Here is a 17,731-nt window from a genome sequence, read left to right as displayed (position 1 = left end):
GGTATTTTCTCTTTACTGTGTGAGCACCTGGGGGTGAGGGAGATTTAGGGAGAGTTAAGGAAGAGGAGAGTGGAAGAGAAAGAGGGATAGTGTTTTGCCTGCTGCTTCCCAGCTCCTGTCTTGGGTTCCCGACCATGGAGATGGGGGCGGGGTGCGGTGGGGGTATATTTGATTTTTAGGTTCCAGTCAGAGAAGCGGAGATTCAATCCTGCAAGCCCAGCTTACCCTAAATAGTTATAGGGGAGGAGAGAGAATGATGCAGAGGGAATTTCCTGCCAGAAGCTGCTGGTTAAACCTTTTTGGGAAATGAATCCTTCTTATATGAAAACTGGATGTACCTTTTGAGAGTGCCAGCACGTTGTAGAAATAACAGAATAGGCATTGTTATTCTCTGACTTGAACTTGAGCTTGGCCCCTTGCCCTCATAAGAGCCCACAGTGTCTCAGGGATGCCTGGGATGCTCTGTTCCTGCCCCAGATTTCTCTGTGTGATGTGTCTTCTGTATTGTTCAGACCCAAGGCACCCACCCTGTATATCCTCACCTCTCAATCCGGTGATGGGAGAAAGGATAGCAAGCCCCCTCCTTTCTTCCCTCATCTGCAGAGACAGCCCTGCCCATTGTAAACCAGCATTTATAGTGCTTTGTAGGAGAGAGCCCTTCCATGATGGGATCCTGAAAATTGGAGATGATGCCCCAGCCATTGCTATGTTTGGCTAATAACACTGGATGGTGCCGTCACCTAAGAATTTAGCTGGACCCATCTCTACCTTGCTTGCCCGTGCATCCAACAGAAATTCCGTGGTCTCAAGGAATTCACAATGTTGGGGGGGAAAACACACATAATAATTTTAAGAGGGGACAGTAGGTTTCAAAGAAGGGTGTTCAAAGGAGGGGGCTGGGGACAGCTTCTCACTTTGAGGCAGAGGTGGGACCTCTGCTATACCATCACTTCCTCCTGCAGCCCCCACCAGCATCCTCAGTAAGAGCTGCAGACCAGGACGCAGGAGGTGTCCAGAGGCTGGCCCGAGAGGGAGCCTGTTCTGACTTCTGTGGCTTCAGCTGCCTGGGAGGCACCTCAGCCAGCAATGGGCTCTGGAGGCTGACTGCAGAGACTGGCAGGCTGTGCTGCCAGGATGTGGGCTTTGGTTTCTGTTTCTTTTTTTGTTTTGACTTCTGCTATTGATGTGGCCTGCTTAGGGCCCAGAGAAGGGGAAGTGCCCATGGGTGGGATTGAATTCCCCAGGCACAGGATCATGGTGGTGCCCAGGGTGGCAAGGGTGGTGGATATGCCCCCATTAAAGTCCTTTTCTCGAGATGACAGGTATGTGCCAGGGTGACCCTTGCCCATCAGCAGGCAGGCTGATAAAAGGGAGGATGATGGAGGATGGACAGGTGGGACAAAGTTGGAGGCTCCTTGTGGAGGAGCCAGAGAGGCACAGAGGCAAGGCAGAGCACAGCAGCCCACTGCCCCCCACGCCCCCTGTCCTTCACCTCTGTCAGTGCAGAGGCCCCAGGGAGAGACCCAGGCTGTGCTCACCCTCCCTGCCTACAAGCATGTGTGCACACAATGCATTTTAGGTTTTCTACCTTTGCCCTCTCATTTCTCAGTTCCCCTGCTGCCTTGCGAAGTGTCAGTTTAGGGAGCAAAGGCCTGAGTCATCCCTGCTCAGAGAGCCTGGGGTAGGTGAAGGGGAAAGGGTGTCAGCATAGGGTGGCTCCTCTGGAGTCTACTCTGTTTAGCCATTCATGGGGGGATGGTGCCAACTCCTACCCCCATTCACATCCGGCTTCCGAGCGTCTGGAGCATCCTTCGCTAGGGCTATGCTGGACCTGAGCTCTGTCCTCGGGATGCACATGGTGCTGTGTCCAAGGGTATTTAGGGAAACTTCAGCACCTTCCCTTTAAAACAATAAATGTCAGGATCTCTATCAAATGGTCAGGTCATAGGGATATATTAAAAGTATGTCCGTGGCAAGGGGCATTATAAAGTCAGATTTATATCAGTTTACAGTCAATTATTGATTGATGTTAATGGGAAGGGCCTCAACAACAACAATAATAAAATAATACAATAAAATAAATATTAGTGTGGGGGGATTGCAGGTAGAGGGTTTTAGCACATTTTTGTTGTTGTCGTTGTTGGTATGCTTGTTTTACTGTGTTGTGCTTAACTCCCCAAATACTAAAACAAATATCCTACATTGCCTGTCTTCCAAGAGGCTCTAGACCACACTCAAGAACAGGTATACCCAATACAGGGTGAAGGTGAGGGTATAATTTGAAGCTAAATGAGAATAGAGTTGGCTTCTTAAATTCTATCCCCTCTGAGATTTACACACATGTACACATTCACTTGCAATACCCTTCTGTCCATGTGTGAACCGGGATACATCCCAGGCTCTCACTGTTGGATTAACCAGACCCGAGCAAACAGGATGGCTGAGAGGAGGTGGCAGTCTCCAGGAGAGGGCCTGGGTGGCCTGGGCAGGATGAGTGTCTGGTACTGAGTCCAGAGCCAGGGCCCTTGTGGGGTTTGCCTGAGGCTACCTCTCTGGCTGGCCTGGTAGGTTGGAGCTGGGGCAGTTGAAGCTAATGAACACCTCCTCTTTTATTCCCAGGGACACACGGAAGCCGCCTGCCCATTATCGGAGGACCAGCTAAGCCCTGGGGCTGATGCTTGCCCACACTCCTGAGAATGGCCCCGAGGCGCACCAGGCACCAGGGCGGAGGCTAACTTGGGACACTCCTGGACAGTGATCCCGATGTCTGTTCTGAGCCGCACACTCAAGGGTGTGATAAGTGAGTATGTTACAGGCTCCCTGGGGACCACCAGCCCTCCCTGCGTCTGTAGCATGGGCCCAGGTCTGGAAGTCCCAGTTCTGAGCCTGCTTTCTGTCCAAGGGCCTGCCATAGGGCAGGAATGGGAGGGGCGTGTCCAGCAGTTTTAGGCCATGTCCTGTGCTGGAGCCATTTTATAAGCCACATGGCCTCCAAAAACTGGGCCAGACCCAGATTTGGCTGACACGATTGACGTGAGCTACCCGGCACATAGGAGATGGCATCTTCCCCAGTTCTCTTTCTTGTCTGTAGGCTTTGGGCCTCGGGCTCTACCTGTGTGCCATGGGAACTGTTCCTTGCCTGAGACTTGGATTCTGCCCAGATGCTGTGAGCAGTTTCCGTGACTCTGGGTGGAGCATCCAGGGCACTGGGAGGTGAGGGATTTGTGGCACCTGAGCTGCCATAAATGTAGCCATCAGGGGTTGAAGAGGAGCACGGGCTCCGCTGCTTCAGCTTTGTCTCCTCCTCAGCCTAGACGGCTCCCTGCAGGGCGAGCGCCCGACTGCCTCTGCGCAGTCTCTCCTGCGCTCACGTGGCCTCTGGCTTTTCCTGGATGATACTTCAAAAAAATGAATTGGCTGTTTTCCCAAGCCCCAGAGTCTTGTCCAGCCTGAAGGCAATTCTGTCCCACTGGAGGCGGACAGTGCCACTGTGGAATCAGGGACCAGAAGGCAGAGAGATCCCCTGGAAGGCAGGTCAGGAAGAGCTGGTGCCTCTGTCCATGGGAACCCAGAGCCTTAGACTCCACGGAGGAGTTTGCAGGGAGGGAAAAGACTAACCATGTATTTCTCAACTTTTGGTAGAGCTTGACTCTGCTGTCAGTTGAGAGTTTAAAACGCGGGGCTAGAATCTATTTCACAGAGCCTGGGTTTGCGAAATCAGTTTGTGATTGGAGGTTTCTTTCAGAAAGTATTATCTTGGGTTGATTTGTAGCTGGGGTGGTGCGAGCATGCCTGGACGGTGGGAGTGGAGAGATGTCTGTGGAGGCCACTGTGGGACGCAGTGACTCAGACGGGAGACTCCTTCCCACATGACACAGGATTCCCCAGAGCAATCTACGCCCTCAGCCTTTAAACTAGCATACCCTTCTGTCCCGTGATCCCACTTCTGGAAGATGTCAATAAGAAATGTTTCATTAGAAAATAGTCCCAGAGAAGAAAAGGGCTGAATTCTTTTGTTACAGGCATGAGAAGGATGTTTCTAGTGCTGTCACTGTAACAGTAGAAATGGGAAACAGTTGTTCTCCCTTTTGTTGAACATCTATGTTAAGTAAATCGTCGTTTTCTACTTGGTGGACTATTACACAGCCGTTATAGTAATGAGAACATAGGTAATATCACGACTTGGAAAAACAATTATGATATAAGTGAAGATGTCAGGTTACAGAATAAATACATTATGGTAACTTGTAAAATAAAGATGAGAAAAATTGCAAAGGGGAAAAGAGAATGGTTGCTTGTTTGGTGGAATTATGAATGCCTTTTCTTTCTATGACACATGGATTTGCTTCTTTTAAACTAATTTTGATCTGGATGAATACACCACACATCATTAACAGTGACTTTCTTTATGATGTTGGATGGTGGAGGATTTTGCTTTCTAAGTCATTCCTTTCCATAATGTTTAAATTTCAGCTGCGAGCACATGTTACTTTTATAATAAAAAAATAACAAAGATATTTTAAAATGCTAGAATTTAAAATTTTTTAAAGGCTGTATTTCCCAAGAAAGAGAAGAGAAAGGCTGAGCTGGCTTGCTGTTGGTACTGTCCTCATTCGTGTTCAAGGGTCCATGCCAGTTTGGACTCATTCACTCATTCGTGCATTCCAAAGGTAATAGTAGGTCTTATTGCCAGGCACTATTCTAGGCACTGGTTACCCAGTAGTGAAAAAAGAGAGGCCCTGCCCTCATGGGGCTTTCATTCTAACTGGGGGAGATAGATAGTGAGCAAGTAGCAAAGTATCAGAAAGCGAAAGTGCTATAAAGAAAACGAAATGGGATGATGTGAGTGATGGGGAGGCTCTTTTGGATTGGAGATCAGAGGTCTCTAAGGGGAGACAGTTGAGTTGAGACCTGAGTGACAATAGGGTGCAGCCACATGAGATCTGGGAAGAGCCTTGCTGGCAACACACAGGATGCCCAGCCTATGGGCCCCATCCATAGAGTGTCCTTTGCTGCTTGAGCCCTGGGGACCCTCTGCGCCAGGGCTGACTCCATTCCCCAAGCCCACTGGCCCTGCCCTGCACCTGCCAGCTGGGATTTGCTTAGCATCTAAAGGCCCTCTAAAATCCTCCCCAGCCTGCCGCCCTGTGTGGGGTGGTTGCTCCTGGCTGTCTGCTGCTGTTCAAGGCACAGGGTTTCTCTGAGCAGCCTGCATGCTGGCCACTGCTCTTGGCTGGCAGGTCTGGGCCATCTGAGATTCCCAGCAGCATTGGGATGGGCGGGCCACCAGAGAGGCTCTGAGTAATGTGTGGCCTGGCGAGGGGTCTTTGAATGTCGCATGCCTTGAGGCTCTGAGAGGTGGCTGTTGTCATGGTCCTGAGGGGGGTCGGCTTGTGATCTCGGAGGACTTTCTTGTGGATCCTGCCAGAATTGGGCCTCAAGACAGAACTTGGTCTCAGAATAGCCTCAAAGGCTCTGACACCCAGTTCTGAGCTTCACCGATGATCTACCTAGAATTTCATATCCTTCTTGCATCCTGTTTTATCTTCATACACTATCCCAGCCTTCCAGAAGCAGAAGCTCAGGAAATGTTAGTACCCTCGGAAGAGCCTCTTGCCAGCCTCAAGCAGTGCAGTGTGCTGGCTGGGAGTGAAGGCTCTGGAGCTGGGTTTGAACGCTAGCTCTGCCTTTTTTTAATTTTCTTCTTTTTCTTCTTTTCCCCTTTTTTGTATCTCTGTCTTTTATAGCCGTAAGTACTTAGGCTAATTATTTAGCCTTTCTCTGCCTTCATCTCCCATCTGTTGAATGGGCTTGATGAATATCTGAGTTACTATATACACGAAAAGTGCTGAGAAGAGTGCCTGATTATTATCATTATTGCGACTTGGGAGATGGAAGGAGGCTTGTCCCAGGGGCCTTTCCTGGGGGATGCCCACAACACGAGAGGGTAGACCCTGGCATCTGGGCCAGCCAGTGACCACAGGTGTTTTCCTGCACTTGCTTCCCTTTGGCCCTGAGGTAAGCCTGTTTCCCTCCCCACAACCCCAATTTGATAGCCACAGGGCAAGCTCAGGATCGTTTCAGACCTCACGTCTTGCACACAGATGAAAGAGCAGCTGCCCACCCCTCACTGATTCCACTGGCCTCCAGCATGGGACTCAGGTTACTCGAGCCGTCCCCCACTGCCTTGCTCTCAGCCCCCCACCCCTCCCCCACCCCCCGCCCCAGAAGGGCTGTGCATCTCCCCAGAGCGTAGGACTATAGTGATTTTGGTGCCTGAGGTTGGGGAGTAAAATTTGGGAAGTGAATGGGTGAAAGAGGAAGGCCTGCCTCACTTGGCTCCATGGAAGGGGAAGCCAGATATTCTCGCAAGATGCTCTTTTGGACAAAAATTCCCAGTGTCCGTTGTGTTGTGGCACTTCAGCTTCATGATGGGAGTTTTTGGCAAAACCAGAGGACAATCATGTCCTCTGGCTTCACCTCCGGCCTGCCTTGGACTTTTATGGCATTCTCTTTGCCCCTCTCAACTGCACTCTCTGCTCACTGCTCTCGGCAGGTGAGATACACCTAGGGAGCAGGGCTCTGAAGGCCAGCCCCCTCCCTTCCAATCACCTGTCCCCTTGGAGAGGCAGTGCCCTGCCCTGACAAGTGTCTTTGAGTTTTGGTCCTTCGCTGGAACTCTCTGTTCCCAGGCCCTTTCATCAAGAAGTATGAGGAGTGTCAACACTTGTACTTGAGTGTTGTTTGGTAAAATCGCTCTTGTGAAATTGTCCACTGCTCTTCAGACTTTTTTCTCCTGCTTCAGTCTTATGCTCTCCTTCTCTTCACTCCGCCCTGTGTTTGCTTTCCTGGGCTGTCCCATTTTTGTGTCATGGTCCTCAGGATGGTGTGTTTGTCACCAGGAGAAAGAGGCAACGTCCAGCGTGCTGCTGCTACTTCCTGATGGTGGCTCTTCCAGGGCTCTGATCCCAGGCTGAGCAAGGAGGTACCGCAGGGTCTGGGGTAAAGGGCTCAGGAAGGGGACTCCGGGCAGGGACAGGTGTCCGTTGGGCTCAGCAGAGGGTGCGTGAGCCTGTCCTAGCTCAGAGTGTAAGCACAGCTCCTGCGGTTATTAGACGTGGGTTTGGGGCATGGAGTTCTGAGAGTGCACCTGAGCCATGCCCGCCTCTCATCTCAGCATCTGTCCCACCGCAGCGTGAGCCGCCGTCCCAGGTGATGACACTTCCTCATATCCCTGGTCCCTGTCTTCGCCCCCATCTCCTGGCCCCAGCCAGACTTACGGTCTCCCCCGTTTGACTTGCATGGACCAGGTGTGTTCTCCTTGAGTGACCCCTTAGACGTGGTCTGACCTTGCCTAGGTCTGCTTCCTCTCCACCTTCCTTTGTTCTTCCAGGTATGGAAGATTTCAGAAATGGAATCCAGGCCTCTGGCTCACCCTCTTTCTCCCCCATCCTCTCTTCTGTTCAGCAGCTTGCCCTCTGTCTCCCTTTAACAGCTCCTTCTTTAATCTTGCTTCTGGTCATAGGGTTTGGGAATCCAGCTCTTCCATGTCACCTGCTCCAGGGGTGGCTGGAGCCTCTGATTTGTTACCGATTGGGAAACCATTCTTTGCAGTCCCAAAAGATGAGACCAAAGGTCAAGGAGAGCAGGGTTATAACATCGGTGTCAAAGTCAGGAGCTTACCTGAGTGATGAACCCACTTGTCATGTCAGGCTGCCACGCAGCTAAATGGTAAGCCCTCTCCTCAGATCCTGTGGGACGGAGGAGCCAGGGGTGCGAGTGCAGGTCAGGTGGACAGACCCAAGTTCGGAGGGGCCCGAGTCGGGTGGGAGGCAGAGTGGTCTGTCGGGGGTTCAGGATGACAGGGTGTGAGAAGCCCTGCCAGGAACACTAGCCCTTTCATTCCACCCTTCTTTCCGAGGCTGGCCTCTAGAGGGCTGCTTCTGAAACCCTTCCCCTCTCAGCTTCGTGGAAGCTGGACGCTCACGTTGACTCTCCTCAGCTGAGTCTTCCTTCTTCCTCAGGCCGTATGTACCGTTATTGTTCTCACAAGTTATTTGGCTGCCAGGATGGTGCTCTGGGTGGAGGGGAAGACCTGTCTTGCTTGGCAAGGAAGACTGTGTGACTGCTAGTGAGGGGTAAGGTAGGAGAGGTCACTCTGAGCGACGGAAGCCAACCACGAAGCCTGGCTCGGTGCCAGAATGACAGCCACCTTATCTTGAGCATTGGGCTGTGTTCTCAGTAGTGTATATCTATTAACTCATCCATCCTCACTACAACCCTCAGAGGTAGTTACTCTTATTATCCTCACTCCACTTACAAGGCGCTGAGGCACAGAGAGGTCGGATAAGATGCCCTAGACCCTGCAGGTGGGAGGTATTAGCCAGGATGCAAACCCAGGCAGTTAGGATCTAGAGTCCCTGTGCTTAACCAGTACGTTCTATTCAAACCTGAATGTCATGGTTTGTCGCTGGGGGCGGCTCAGGGGTCAAGAAGCTGCTTCCTTAGGTTCATTTGTCTGGCAAATCTATTGAGCATCTCATATATACAAGGCACAAAGATGGGTAATATTCATTCAACAAATGTTTTTTAGATAAAATTTATTTTTATAAAAGTTATATGTACATATTAAAAAAATTGTAGACTATACAGAAAAGTACAAAGAAGGAAATAAAAGTCACTTATGATGTCACCCTCCAGAGATGATTGTGGCTAAAGTTTTGGTATATTTGCATGTATGTATGCTTTTGAAAAATCAAAATCATATCAAACATTCAGGTTAAGGTACTGCTTTTTTCCTCTTAACATTGTATTAAGCAGACGTTCATCGAGTGGCTGCTAGAGCGGCCTTCAGATGAGCCATGGCAAAGCTGAGTGCTGACAGCTGGGTGCAAAGGTGGACAGACGGGGCAGTGGCTAGAGCTGGAGTTGGAGCTGCTTCAGACAGTCTTCACGGAAGAGGAGCTGGCTCTTGAGGGATTATGAGTTCACGGGCCATGGGTAGGGATGGTGATGGCGGTGGTAGCAGTTGAGAAGGGCAGCCCAGGTCGAAAAAAACAGCAATGTAAAAGGTTTGGAGGACAGGATTTGAAGCAGACGTGGGTCACAAACAGGCTTTGCCAGCCACCCCTAGGGGGTTGAGCCTTACGATGTACATGTTAAAGATCCACTAATGGGCTTTAAGTGGGGAGAATCATCAGATTTGCATTTTAGAAAGATTAGTGTTTCTACAGGCTCTTTCATAATGAGATGGTGAATTGGAAAGGAGCCAGGCAAGGGAGAAGACAAGTTGGGAGATTGTTTGGAGTCATCCAGGTGAGAGATGACAAAGGCTTGAACCAGAGCTGCAGCAATGAGAAAGGAATGAAGAGAAGGAGATGAATTTCAAAGATATTTAAGGGGTAGAAAGGACAGGAGTTAATGGCTGACCTGGTGCTTTGCCATGTGACTTGCTTCACCCAATAAGATGCTAATGGGCATGATTAACCAGAGTCTTGAAAAGCTCTGGTGCAGCCGGGCTTACTTGCTCTGTGCCTCTGCCATTGCCATGAGAAGAACGTGCTGGGGTTTGTCCCCTGGGCCCAGAAAGGGGGTGAGAGACAAGTGGAGCAGAGCCACCACAGCCAAGCGTAAGACAGAGCCCCCAGAAGACTCACAGTCTCCCGGTGGAATTCTCGAGTCCCATGATCTGCCAACCTATAGACACGTAAGCTGTAATAATAAATGAAAGTAGATTGAAGTGAGATCATGGAAAGTCTTGAATGCCAGGCCAAAGATGCTATAGGGTTTCATAAGGAAATGGGGAGCCATTGAATGCTTTTGAGCAGGGGAGGGACATTAGGCGCTTGTGTCTAGGAGATGGACAGTAGTATGCAGTGGGATGAATTTTGAAGTAGAAATCAAGAGCTATGGATTCTAGTCTCAGCTCTTCCATTTACTGGTGCTGGGATATGGGATAAATGACTTCCCTCTGAGCCTCGACTGTCTCTCTTAAAAAGTGGGAGTAGAACTATGAGCCCTTCACATGAATCTTAACTGTGTAAGAACCAATGACAAAATGTGAACGAGAGTATTTGAAAGATCACGAAGCAATGCACAAGGGTGGGTATTATTGTGAGCAGGCCCACTGGAGCTGAAAGATGAGACTGGGGTTCTCAGATAGGCAAGCAGACTGTAGATGTCATCTCGTTAACCTCTGACCCTGCTCCCACCTTGGAGAGGGTATTGATGGCAACGTCAAGCCTGGTATCCACTGGCAGCTGGCAGAACTGGGATTCATGTTCTCCTGCTCTGCCTTCCTATGCTCATGCAGTTCTGAACTCCCCTCCCCCCCCCCTGTGTAAATAATGTGTGTCATTTTGAGAATGCCTGCTCAGGAGAGGCCTGTGCCGTGGCTGCAGAGGAGAAGACTAGAAACAGTTGCCGCCCTCAAGGGGTACACAGGCTAGTTGGATCAAAAGGGCATGTGCCTCAAAATAGTAAATAGGGTGGCATTTGATAAAGGGCCAAATGAGTGGTTCAGACAGTTGCTGGTGAAGGATGAGGAGAAAGCAGAGAGGCCTGTGGGCTGGGCTAGTCTTTGGGGAAGCAGGCCAGGGCCTTAAAGACTGGCCAGAGTTAAAAGAGAGGATGGAAAAGAAAGGGAGGGGAGGACTCTCTCTTATGTTAGCCGCTGGTTTCCTCTCAACATCGAAACTGAACACCAAGACCCCACTTAATGGAGCAGTTAAAGATAAATGTGACCACAAGCTACCACTTCACACTCATTGGGATGGCTATCATCAGAAAACCAGAAAATAACAAGTGCTGGCAAGGATGTGGAGAAATTGGAACCCTCGTGTGTTGCTGGTGGGAATGTAAAATGGTACAGGCGCTATGGGAAACAGCAAGGCCATTCCTCAAAAAATAAAAGTAGGATGGCCGTATGTCCCACCAATTCCACGTCTGAGTATATACCCAAAAGATTAGAAGCGGGGACACAGGAAGATATTTATGCCGATGTTCACATCACCGTGGTAAAATGGCATTATTCACAATAGCCAAAAGGTGGGAGCAACCCATTAATGGATGAATGAATAAGCAAAATGTGATATATCTAGACACATAGATCACAATGGAATATTATGCAGCCTTATAAGGTGAAAGGAATTCTGAAACATGCCTCAGTATGGATGAACCTTGAAGACATTATGCTATGTGAAATAAGCCAGCCACAAAAGGACGGATATTGTATGAGTCCACTTCAATGAGGTACCTGGAGTAGTCAAACTTACAGACACAAAATAGACTGGTGGTTGCCGGGGTCTGGGGAGGGGATGTGAGTTAGTGTTTAATGAATATGGAGTTTCAGCTGGAATAATGAAAAAGGTCTGGAGATGGATGGCGGTGGCGGCTGGTTACACAACAATGTGAATGTACTTAATACCACTTAATTGTACACTTAAAAATAGTTAGAATAATAAATATTATGTTGTGTATATGTGAACACATGCACATTAAAGACGAATGTGATAGCATGATTAGAAAGATCTCAGGAATATGAATAATGTGGAACTGCTTAAGAAGAAGTGGGGGAAGCGACGGGGATCCTAGTGGATGGGCCTGGCGAGAAATCAGCTAGTAGCCTAGAAATGGGGGAGATTAGTGAGCCAGGACAGGTGACTCTTTAACTGACCACAGGTAATCCAAAAAACTTTTTGTAGGGAGAGCAGTAAACACCTCCTTCCAAGCAGCATGTGAGTAGAGTTACTCTGAGGAAGGCAAGGGGGCGTTGTTCACTTCTCATGCCCACCTGGCTAAGGTAAGGAATACGGAATAAAGTGATGAACCTGGAATGAAGTCAAGATTATGGTTGGTAGCCAAAGGGAACCGTAGAGGCGGGTTCGGAATCCTCTCTACCCAGCTTACATCAGAGATTTGGTCTGGTTGATGGGAAGGGAACAGGAGCGGCTCGCCCCCTCCCCGCATTCCTCCCTCCCTCACCCGTCTCTTGTGTCCCCAGCAGCTGGCCCCAGCCTGCGCCATGGCTTCCGCGGAGCCCCTGACGGCGCTGTCCCGCTGGTACCTGTATGCCATCCATGGCTACTTCTGCGAGGTGATGTTCACGGCGGCCTGGGAGTTCGTGGTGAACTTTAACTGGAAGTTCCCGGGGGTCACGAGCGTGTGGGCGCTCTTCATCTACGGCACCTCCATCCTGATCGTGGAGCGCATGTACCTGCGCCTGCGGGGCCGCTGCCCGCTGCTGGTGCGCTGCCTCATCTACACGCTCTGGACCTACCTGTGGGAGTTCACCACCGGCTTCATCCTGCGCCAGTTCAACGCCTGCCCCTGGGACTACTCCCAGTTCGACTTTGACTTCATGGGCCTCATCACCCTGGAGTACGCAGTGCCCTGGTTCTGCGGCTCCCTCATTATGGAGCAGTTCATCATCCGCAACACCCTCCGCCTCCGCTTTGACAAGGACGCTGAGCCTGGGCTGCCCGGGGGCCCCCTGGCCTTGGCCAACGGCCACGTCAAGACTGACTGAGTTGGGGGCAGGTGGGGGTGGGCAGATCTCACCTGGGCCCTGTGGGGAAAGGTACCAAGCCGGTGGAGCTGCGCCCTGCCCCATCATGGCCTCAGCCCTGTAGGGCTCATACAGTCCTCATTCCCTCCACTGTGCACAGGCATTGGGGGTCTGGGCTGGTGATGGGGGTGGGGTGTCAAGGCAGGACTTTGGGAACGGTCTGTGGGTCTCTGCTCAGCTCAGAGGCTGGTGGCAGGAGACTTCTGTCTTAGCAGAGACTAGACTACCTGGGTGACTTTGGAAGCAGTAGGCCCTGTCCTGGCTAAGAGGCTCTGAGAGGTGGGCAGATGGTGGGAGGCAAGGTCTGAGGAGGCTTTGGGGTACTGCCTCGGCCACCTGGTGCCCTCTCACCTGGTTTAGTTAGGCTTTGGCTGGTTCCATTAGGCAATATTCAGGTGCTTGCTTGCAACCAATACCTCCCCGGGAGCCTGCTGAGCTACAGCCCAAGAAGAGACTGGGCAGCCAGGAGGCTGCTTGGCAGCCGTCTGCGAGGGCTGGAAGGCCTTCCCTTGGCTCCCCTCCCCTCCCCATGGCCCCATGCTGCTTTCTTGGCCTTCTGGGGTCCCCCCTGGTGCTGGATTCCCACCAACCTTGGGCTTTTGGAGGTTTCAATCCCTGTGTGTTCGGTGGCGTTTCCCCCTTTTCTCTTATTTTCAAGGCTTTTACCACTAGCAGCTCTTTATCCATGTCAATCACCCCACCAACTGCCAACCCCAATGCCCTAGCCAACACAGCAGCTGCCAGAGCTGGAGCCCTGAGACAGACCCCGCCCGCCCTCTGCAGCCGTCCCTCCACTGTCACCCCGGCCTGGTGGGCTGCGGCATGCCCTGGTGTTCTCCTTCGCCCACGTCCACTCCCCACAGTGGCCAGCTAAAAACGAACGATACGCACAACACACAGTCAGGCCAAGATGGGTCCCACGGATCCCCAGTGGGGACCTAGAGACAATCGATGTGTGTGTTTGTGGTAGTGGGGAGGTATAGGCATACCCGGCTGGTTTATTTTTAAGCCAGCCAGGGGCGATCTAGCATTCTAGAGGATGGAAGAGCAGTATCTGTTGTTGGAGACCCGTGGAGAATGTGTGAGGGAGAAAAAGATGAAGGCCTCTCAGCTTTGGGAGGGACTTTGGCACGTCCTTGTGGGCAAGGCCTCAGTTCTGGTTCTGCCATAGCCCCAGCCCTGCAGCAAAACCTCCTCAGGGCTACCTCCTCCCCACCCCTCCCGGCAATGCTGACACTTTGAGCTTGCTCCTTAAACAGTATTGACCCTGCCACGTTCACAGGCATTTGTCGCCCTGCCTTCCTGTGACAGGTACATTGCTGGCAGTGGACAGGTGAAATCTTCACTTTGGCCCACTTCCAGCTCTGCCCCTCCTCTCCAAGGGGAGGGGTCCATCAGAATGCAGCCTATCCCATGGTACATGGTCTCTTCTTGACCACATTAGGCCTCTTAGGTAGAAATTAGCCTTTCCCTTTTTATAGAATATTAAAAAGTGATACCACCACCCGTGGAGAGAATCTCCTCTTCCTTGCTGTGTTGCTCCAGGATCGTGCAAGACAGCACTGGGCCAGGACAGGGGTGTTGGGTGTGGGCGGAAGTTGTGTCCCAGACTGGGAGAAAGGCTGGGAGACTCTGCCTTTAGCAGGGTTGCTTTCTGCAGTTGACCCTGTCCACTATGAAGGGTATTTCCCAGTCTCTGTGTCCTGGGCAGGCTCCTCAAATCCAGGCAGGAAATACATTCTGCAGGGGCCAGCCCTACCTTTGATTCTACTGTGGCCTCAATTCCAGGGCTTGGGGCTTCCAGGGAGTCGTGTTTCCAGTGAGGGTAGATTGCTTTCCATCTACAGGTGGAGAGGAGTCCAGAAGAAGAATATTATTTGGCTTCCGTGTTCCCCCTTGGTAATTGTTTCCTTGGTCCTCTCCCCCAACCATGCAGTCTCAGCCTCCTGGACCCCAGCACCCCTGCAGGCCCCCATGTGGGCCCCTAGACCACCTTATCTGCCTTTGCTCTTCCCTAGCACGACGGAATCCGATGGTCAGCCTGTTGATGTCTCCCAACACAAGGCTTCCAAAATTCTCAGCCCAATGCAGCCCTTGGATGACTCACCAAGTCTGACTGCTCCAGATGTTGCCCTATGGGCAGTCCTTGGCACCATCTTCTCTCTGGGCCCTAAAAGCCCCTACATATGGGAGGTCCCGAAGTAAACCTGCCTGCCTGGCAATGTGCAGAGCATTGTGTTTCTGTTTCATTCAGGTGCCCCATGGCTCCTATTGTCCCTCATAGGGCACAGAGCCCCCAGCAAGGGGAGGCAATGAGCCGGGGCTTGACTACAGCATATGCAGGCTCGGAGCTCACTGGCGATAGCCCAGACTTCAGCTCTTCTTTCTTGGGTATCTTCAGGGCCCCGATTCCTTAGTGCCCAAGGGTCTCAAATCCCAGCCCTGCCAAGCAGTAGAGGTCCTGGGGGAGAGAGTCTGCTTGCTATTTATGAACCTCTGGTGTCCTGGGCCTCTCGCCGCTGGACATGGCAGTGTCTCTGAGTTCCAGATCACCACATGCTGCCCTGCATGGTTGAACCGCTTCTGGTGTCTGCTAGGCATTTTGTCCTTTGTGCCCTGTTCCCTCCGATGCCAGTGAGTCGTAATGGCATCACAATGGCCTATGCTTATTCTCAGCAATAATACCTGAGGAGTGCCCATGAGTCCCTTTTGTCCTGGTCCCTTGGCCTCTGTATGGGTCTCCTGGGGAGGAAGCCACTGAGGGGGTCAGTTCATGAGAACCGGTATTTATAAAGCTCTGGGATGTGCAGACATAATCGTAAGGGATGCATAGTGAGGCCAGCCCTGGAGGAGCTATGGCTAAGGCCAGGAGAGGACCGTCCACCTTGACCCACCCCAGTTCTGCAAAAGTGCGTTTTAGGCAGGTGGGACTGTCTCCGAATTGTGGCAGTTCTTCAGAAGGACACAAGACTGGTTTGTGCGCCCATTGCCTGCTCTGTCTCTGTTGGTCTCTCTTTCTTTTCACATTCATGCACATAAAATATACTGGTGTTTGTGTTCCAGGACTGGCTCTGACCCATCTCTGTTTCTACTGTTTTGAAGCCCTTTCCTAGGGGCTGCTGGGAGCCAGGCCCTTTACACCCTGGCATCACACTGTCCTGAATCAGGCCTCCTGGGTGGGGCAGGTGGTACTTCCTGCCAGTCCTTTTCACTGTCTCTACTACGAACCTCTCTGGTACCTGGAATTCTCCACCAACCCCTCCCCCTGTCCCCTGCCCCATCGGCAGCATAATGTGGTCCAGGCCTTACTTGTTCCCAGGATACAAGGCAGCTGAGAGGTTCCGGATAATATCCAGGTTGGCTACAGGTTAGCTGCATCTGGCCTTGAAATGAGTTCTTCTGGAACACATCAGCCAGGACCTGGGATGTCTCAAGGGGCAGGAGGGCATAGGAATAGACTGAGGGTGCCCCCAAAGAGCTGGAAGACCATGCCCTTTACTTTCCATTACACTGAAAGTCACACTTTTAAGAAACAGAGTTCTGCAGTCCCTTGGGAGCACTGTGCCCCTTGAGATGTGTATTTGGAGGGACTAATCCTTCCTTACTTTGTGTACCTCTGCTCTACCTAGCGTCCCTTGTCCTCCCCTCCTCCCATCGTTCTCCTGCCCACTTCCCTACTTCCAGGAAGAGGACAGAGGGTTCAGAATTTGCCTAGTGCAACTAAACCCACTTGGCTTAACCACCCCCCTTCCACAACCAGGCTGTAGAACACACTGGTTTTCTGGATGGAAGAGGCAGGGTGCTTTCTGAATCGTTCAGAAGGCGCTCTGCCTCCCGCACTTGAAGGTATTCATTTCTTTGACTGCAAGATTTCCCCATATAAAACTGAGTGAGTATAAAGGCTCAACAGTCATGTACATGTTACTATAAACAAATTTATAAAGCTATTTCCTTAGAGCGGGTTTCTATAGAAAGAAAGAGGCAAGCATAATGAAACAGAGTCTACCTATGAAACTTCAGAGCAGAGGCAAGAGGTGGGGCCCGGAAAAAAAAAGGCTGAGGGGACTCAAGACCCTTCCTAACTGGCCAGCTCCTTCTGTACTCTATTCAGTGGGTGCCTTCCTTTCTTGACACTGTCCTTCCTCACCTCCTCACCCAATCCAAAGGGGTCTTCTGACAACACTACATTGAGAGAAATTCTCCAGGAAAGTTAAGGCCAAGGACCTTGGCTGTATCTTATAAAATCTGCCCAGCCTTTGCCTAATGCTTGATTAGTAACAGTGGATGAATGACAATGACCTTGCCCTTCTGGTGGAGGTACCTGTCTCAGAAGGGTGTATTGTCCAGACTGTCCTCTGGTGCAACCAAGGGGGGCAGCTGGATGGCCTGTGTTTGGTGGGCAGGGAAACAGGTCCAGGAAAAGAGAGCAACTGACTCATCACACACAGCTCGCACCACACTGCAAGTTCTGCAACTATGGCCGGGCGCGGTACGGGGGGCTCACAGGCATTTCTGCATTTTCTGCCATCTCAGGTGAGCATCATTAGCTCCCTGTTTTACAGCAGCGGTCTGGTGGCAACCAGTCTGCAGCCCGATTTACTATATCACTCTTTTTGTTTCAGTGTGAGCTGAAGACACTTTGGGCAGGATTTGTGATGAGGCAGGAGCCCTTTTGTACTTTGATAAGATTCAAACGTCATTAAGAGTCCAGCCCATCCACATGCTAGTCATAAAGAGAAGTTAATATTCAGTTGGGGGAGAGATGAGGTGATGAGGAAGGAGGTTCGGGATGCCTATTTATTTATTTATTTATTTATTTACTTATTTACTTATTTATTTATTTTTAGGCGAGGCAACCCTTGGTTGACCTCACAGATTGCAAGGACCTTGTCACCTTATAATCCCTTGTTTTTTATTTTTTACACCTACAGCACCTGGTCTTCCGAGGTGGTCTCCCATCCAAGTAGTAAGCCCGACCCTGCTTAGCTTCCGAGATCAGACAGGATTGGGCTTGTTCAGGGTGGCATGTTCGTAGACTTGGGATGTCATTTTAGATAAGACTTTAAACAATTGGCACAAGGATCCTTCCTTGCGCAGGGAGGTTTGTGAAATTTGGGCCCCTTGCAATCCTGGGTTTAGGGTTGACAGCTCTCCCTCTCATACACA

General features: G+C 51.0%; 1 protein-coding gene across 11 annotated transcripts in view; it reads left to right on the top strand.

The window, feature by feature from the left end:
• The window catches only part of TMEM229B (transmembrane protein 229B), a 34,684-nt gene extending 19,057 nt beyond the window's left edge, over positions 1–15,627 (top strand). For 6 of the 11 annotated variants that reach the window (XM_016131330.2, XM_016131329.2, XM_016131328.2 and 3 more), the window contains exons 2-3: positions 2,620–2,800; positions 12,005–15,627. In XM_016131330.2, coding sequence (XP_015986816.1) covers positions 12,023–12,526 — 504 coding nt within the window. In that variant the 5' untranslated portion in view covers positions 2,620–2,800; positions 12,005–12,022 and the 3' untranslated portion in view covers positions 12,527–15,627. Of the gene's footprint in view, positions 1–2,619; positions 2,801–6,254; positions 6,986–7,739; positions 9,707–12,001 lie in introns of those variants that run through there. The other 5 variants (XM_016131324.2, XM_016131333.2, XM_016131332.2 and 2 more) reach the window with 5 other exon arrangements.
• Positions 15,628–17,731: the final 2,104 nt, after the last annotated feature.

The sequence above is a fragment of the Rousettus aegyptiacus genome, unplaced genomic scaffold (assembly GCF_014176215.1).
Source record: "Rousettus aegyptiacus isolate mRouAeg1 unplaced genomic scaffold, mRouAeg1.p scaffold_m13_p_3, whole genome shotgun sequence".
Lineage (NCBI taxonomy): Eukaryota > Metazoa > Chordata > Mammalia > Chiroptera > Pteropodidae > Rousettus > Rousettus aegyptiacus.
The sequence above is the reverse complement of the archived record's forward strand: the minus strand, read 5'-3'. Positions and strand labels throughout refer to the sequence as shown.